Source organism: Chrysochloris asiatica, unplaced genomic scaffold (assembly GCF_000296735.1).
Source record: "Chrysochloris asiatica unplaced genomic scaffold, ChrAsi1.0 scaffold00064, whole genome shotgun sequence".
Lineage (NCBI taxonomy): Eukaryota > Metazoa > Chordata > Mammalia > Afrosoricida > Chrysochloridae > Chrysochloris > Chrysochloris asiatica.
This window is the reverse complement of record NW_006408582.1, coordinates 1,378,352-1,384,066: the sequence shown is the minus strand read 5'-3', so window position 1 is coordinate 1,384,066 and position 5,715 is coordinate 1,378,352. Positions and strand designations below refer to the sequence as shown.

Below are 5,715 nucleotides of genomic sequence, written 5' to 3'. Positions count from 1 at the left end.
TTTGAGGAGATCTGTGCACATGTGTAGTAGACCCTCTGAGGGTGGGGCTGGGGTGTCCACTAGCTCAGACACCCCTATAGTCAGTCACCAGAATGGAGGTGTGCAGACAGCAAGGGACCAATGAACAGATACCAAAAGAAAAGAATGTCCACATCTTTATCTCTGCAGTTCTGTCAGGCATCCGTGGCTGCTCTGATCCTTCCCCTGCTTGTTCTTACCCAAGATGGCAGCTCCTGGAGCAGCTGAGTGTCTTGAATTAGAAAGCAGTGGATTTCTTGCTTCTGCTACCAATTCCCCTAACTGTAAACCTTCCAACTTTCTAAATATTCCGTTATATGTGGTTCAGAGTTCTGGGACCATCCCCGCAGCCTGCGTGGTCCTGTGTTCTGTGTTGTTGCTGATGGAGGTCCTTACTGATCTTCCACCCGATCCGCCATCTTGTTTGTTCTCTTGAAGCACATTTCTTTTGAGGAATGTTTTAATTAAAAGATAATAAACAAGGAGGTAACAATCAGGTGTGTATTTTAGAAAAAAAAAAATCTAGCTCCTACATAAATGATGGAGGGAAGAATGGACATGATTTGTGATTGGAGAGAAGATGTGATTTAAATCAAGGATGGAGCTGTGAGAAACATTGATTTCTTCTCTATGGGATTTGATGAATGATATTGATGGGGTAGGTCTAGGGTGAGAAGATAGGCGTTAGGAATAACATTTTTAAATTTTGTATTTAGGTAGCTGGGAAACTGCCAGTGGGAGAGAGATTTCAGTTATGGACATGTTTGCAGTGTTTGGGGGACATCAGACCTGGAGGTAGCTCAATTCAATAAATACTCATTGTGCACTCAGAATTTACCAGGCAATATTCTAGTGACCAAAACTAAGATCCATCTCAATTATTGCATTTAACAGACCATCATAAGTAAGTTGTGCATCATTATAGAATATGGTAAGTACAGGGATAAATAATTAGAGGAGGATAGCAGAATCAGTAGCAATGGAGGTTGGAATGTTGTAGTGTAAAAAATACAATCATCAGGGTGGGTGTACAGGAGGTGAAACTGGAGCTGACTTGAAGGAGATGAAGGAGTTAGCAAAGTGAATTGTTAAGTGCCATTTGTTAAGAGTTGGTTCTGACTCATAGCAACCCTGTATAGAATTTCCAAGTGGCTGGTGTGTTTGAACCACCAATCTTGTGGTTCAAACCAACCTTTCTATCTAGTGTATTGTGTGGTGCCACACCAGGACTCCAGCAAAGTGCATAGCTGAGGTGAAAAAGTGGCAGAATGACTGAACTCCAAAATAGGGCCCCAAGGGCCAGAGAGAGAAATAAAAAGATGAGGTTAGAGAGGTAATGAAGGTTGATTATGCACAGCCTTTTGACCGCCCTAGAGACTATGGCTTTCACTATGAGTAAATGAGGACATTGTAGGGTTTGGGGCAGTGATCTGATCGGACATATTTTAAGAGGGTCACTGCTGTTTTAAAAGATGGTAGGCAGGCTGAGGTAGCAAGTAGTTCATAAGGCTTAAGAGAAATCTAGGCTATAAATTTACACGCCACCCCTGTATGAGTAGTAGTAACATTTCCAATTCTTTTTGTGGGACTAAGTGGTATCTAAAACAATTGTGAAGAGGGTATTGAAGTATCAGAGTGGTTGGCATCTCCTTGCGAGATGTAAAAGTGCTTTGCACACAAGGAAGCCCTGCAAGTTGTTAGGTGCTATAGAATCAATTCCCATAGGGACCTTATGCACAACAGAGAGATATACTGCCCTGTCCTTTGCCATCCTCATTTGTTGCCACTGTGCAAATCCATGTCGTTGGGGTCTTCCTCTTTTTCACTGACCCTCCACTTTACCAAGCATGATATTCTTCTCCAGGGGACTGGTCCCTCCTAATAACTTGTCCGAAGTATGAGAGACGTTGTTAAGTGCTGTCGAGTCGGTTACGTCTCTTGCCGACCTCGTATAGGGTTTCCCAGGAGCGGAAAGCCTCATCGTTCTCCGGTGGAGTGGCGCCGTGGAGTGGCGCCGAAGAGGGGAGCATTATTGCTTCGCTGTGGCACAGGTGCTGCGAGGCTGTGTGAGATTAGGGAGGAAGATGATCAGTACGCAGGGAATGTGTTTAGGGAGACTCAGCCAAACATTTATTTTAGTGCGTTGTTGGCAATAAAGACTTAGTGCTATCGCCCCGATTGAAAAATACTTTCTGCTCTAGTAGTGTCGTGTGTCTGACAAGTTAACTGGGCAGGTACAAGCAAAACTAAACAGCTCTGACGCTTTATTAATAAGATGTTAAAAACTTGAGTGCGAGAATCCTCTCCCCTGAGCTCACGCTAGAGCTCTCCTTCCAGGCCCTAAAACTGGCTCTAGCCTTCCCACTCGGTTCAGTTCCTAGCAAAAGAAAACAACGGCGCAGCCCAATTAGGAGCGCCAATCCCGATCACCTGCCTCTTTATCAACCTCCAATTAAGCCGTAGGATGAAATCGTCACACCAGGTTTGTTTTTCTCCCGATTGGCTGGCGTCTTCCTGGTGCGAGCGGCGCTGACCAATCAGCGTTCGTCAGTCCACTCACGAAGTCCGCAGACCGCGGCGCGAGGGCCCAAGGCCCGTTGTAGGGGAGAAGTAGGCGGAGCCCCCGCCGGCTTGAGCCCTCCTCCGCTCCCTGCCCCATCCCTCGTTCCTCCGCCTTTTATTTCCGTGAGCGTTTGGCTGCTGTGAAACCTGAAGTACCAGAGAGGTGAGGATTCAAGTCCGACTGACTCCACAACCGGACGCCAGGATGGAGTTCGTGAAGTGCCTGGGACATCCCGAGGAGTTCTACAACCTGCTGCGGTTCCAGATGGGAGGCAGCCGGAAGATGATGCAGAAGATGGACCAGGTGGGCCGAGCATCCCTGCATTCGGCTGGGCGGGAGGCTGCGAGGCTGGAGGGCTCTGTCCTGGGCCGGGGCAGGGGCCGCGGGCGAGGCGGGTGGGCGGCCAGGCGGACGCCGAACGTTGCAGACTTCGCGTTGACTCCCAGAACTCCCGCAACTTCCTGGCGACCGCTAGCCTTGGACTCAGGGTCCGATTTATTCCTCCAGTCCCTCCTCCCTCCTCCCGCCCCTCTCCCCTCCCCCCCTCCGCGCGTGGCTGCCTGGCGTTTGAGATGTTTCTGCCCATTCAGGATATTGATTTTCAGATAGTTGTTTTACATTTTTGTTCTCTCAGTGAGGAATGACATTTACTGGTACTTGTTTAAATGGATTGCTGGAAAAAGATGTGGCCGTCAGCTTTACAAAGATTGACAGCCTTGGAAACTCTGGGGCATTTCTCCCCTGTAGGGTCGCTGTAGAGTAGTAATGGACTTGACTCCTTAGGGTAAATTGCAAATTTGAGATTTTATGGTTAGATTAAGTGGGAGGGGACATGCAAGAGAATTTTGTGACCTTTATGAACTCCGGGAGTCCTGGTGTGGCACTGTAGGATAAGCACTACTGCTAACCACAAGATCAGCAATTCAAACCCACTAGCCGCTCCTCAGGAACCCTACACAGGGTCGCTATGAGTCAGAACCCACTCTACGACACTTAACAACAGCAACAACAACAGTGGACTATGCAAAGGTTACAATATTATTGTCTTTTCTGGTATGAAGTCTTACTCATCCTTCCTATTCTGGTTACACCATCTGTTGTATCAGGAACCATCTACTGTGCCCTCTATCAGAACCAAATGTAGTGGTAAACTTAAACTTTTTAAGCAAGATAAATTTACAGAACCTTGATGGCATAAGAAGGGACAAAGCACTTCTGCCTAAAATTAGGGATTAGCCTTTTGAGGAAGAATTAAAATTCAGCTATACATTCATTCTTCCTGTGCCTTGCTCAATAAATATGTTTAATAATAGATTTCTTCCCTCCGACCAATCTGAAATTATTTCAAATGTTTATGTTATTATATATTTGCATTTTTTTGGAGGAGGCTAGTGTTCACTATTACCAGATTCTTACATGGCTCTACCATCTAAAATAATAATTACTGCTTTACAATCTCAAATGTGTCTATGTACCATTTCCTTATGAACACCACCAGTCACAGGTAATTTGTTACCTCTCCAGCTCAGACTAGGCCATTTTCAGAGTGTTCTGATGCTGAGCTCAAATGCGTATTCCTGCAACTTCTACCCTTTGTTCCACTTCTGGAGCCATAGTCTAATTATTTTGTAATAGAACATATGAAGTATTTTAAGAGAATGCTCTTATTCTGCTAAATACAAAAGCCAATTGTTCTGTGTTCTTCCTTTAGTTATTCATGGTAGCTTACTTTTTCCAGATCATTTACTAGTGTGGTCATTCCATTAAAAAAGTTGTTAGGTGCAGTCCAGTTGTCGAGTTGTACCATCTCATAGCGACCTTACGTTCAACAGAATGAAACACTGGTCCTGCTCCGACCTCACAATTGTGGCTGTGCTTTAGACCATTGTTGCTGCCACTGTGCCAATCCATCTTGGGGGTTGGTATGGGTTGCATCTCAATGTAAACAAAACAAAAATCCTGTATAGATTTATAATCTTGGAAACCCTACATAGGGTTGCTATGATTCACAATCGACCCCATGGCAGCAGTTACAATATTATTCAGACCCCATGGCTGAAATGTCATCCTAAAATGCCTTTGAGCTTGAGGCCTGCAGTCTGGGAATTCAGTCTCTGCAGGTCAAACCATAGGATGTTTTTTCTTGACATGTCCTTCATTTCTGTTTCTGTCACTTGAGATTTCCTTGGGAGTGCACTTAATCTCAGGCAACAGTTGAAAACAAACATCTAGGGAGAGACAACACTGTTGCTAGAGCTGTTCTTCCCTGTGGTGGTGGTGGCTGTGTGCCCTGGAGTTGGTTCCGACTCATAGTCCGAAAGCCTCATCTTTCTCCTGCAGAACAGCTGGTAGTTTCAAACTGCTGATCTTGCGGTTCGCAGCCTGATTCGTAACCACTACGCTACCAGAGCTCCTTGTTCTCCCCTGTAGCTTCTAGCAATCAACTGAAATTTTTTTTAGTGAGTAGTGTCTTCCATAGTATGTTGAATAGTTACACCTTCCTGTGTTCTTGGTAATTTAGGGAAATTTTTATATAAGGTAAAGTACTGAAACAGGTGACAGGAAAAAGAATAATGGGGAAGGAGATAGGGAAGTACATTTATTTACCTTGCCACTCACTCCTCAGGGTGCAGGAGGTGTGTTGGAAAGGCAGGGTAAGTCGTGTTTTCAAAGATTGCTGCTCTTCAAAACTAGTCTTAGTATACATAGTGATTGCCCCTTGGTAATTTTTTTTCTTGTTGAGATTCTCTTTTTTTTTTTAAGTTTTATTGTGAATTATGTGACAGTTTACATGGGAGAACATCAGTTTTACATTCATCCTATCTTATATTGTTTCATTGCCATGGTTACAATCCCCTCCACGCATCACCAATCAATGAAAGGGTACATCCTATAAACCTGCTCTCCCCCCTCCCCCCAGTCGTCAGCACACTTCCCCTCTCCCTCCCTGGGTCCTGAGTCCCCAGCTGCTCCATTTCTCCACTTCATCATCTCTGCCTCCATCTCAGGGATCTCTGCCTCTTTGGGTAGGATTCCGCTCTCCACTCTGCTCCCTTCATCGTTCTAAGGACCTCTGCTCCCAGCCTGCAAAGTAGTTAATCACTCCCCACCTTGCCACGAAATGTCTACTTTTG

General features: G+C 45.3%; 1 protein-coding gene across 2 annotated transcripts in view; it reads left to right on the top strand.

Moving 5' to 3' along the window:
• Positions 1–2,738: 2,738 nt before the first annotated feature.
• FDFT1 (farnesyl-diphosphate farnesyltransferase 1) overlaps positions 2,739–5,715 on the top strand; it is a 42,094-nt gene continuing 39,117 nt past the window's right edge. Inside the window, exon 1 of one of the 2 annotated variants that reach the window (XM_006864322.1) lies at positions 2,739–2,884. In XM_006864322.1, coding sequence (XP_006864384.1) covers positions 2,786–2,884 — 99 coding nt within the window. In that variant the 5' untranslated portion in view covers positions 2,739–2,785. The remainder of the gene's footprint in view (positions 2,885–5,715) is intronic. The other variant, XM_006864323.1, reaches the window with a different exon arrangement.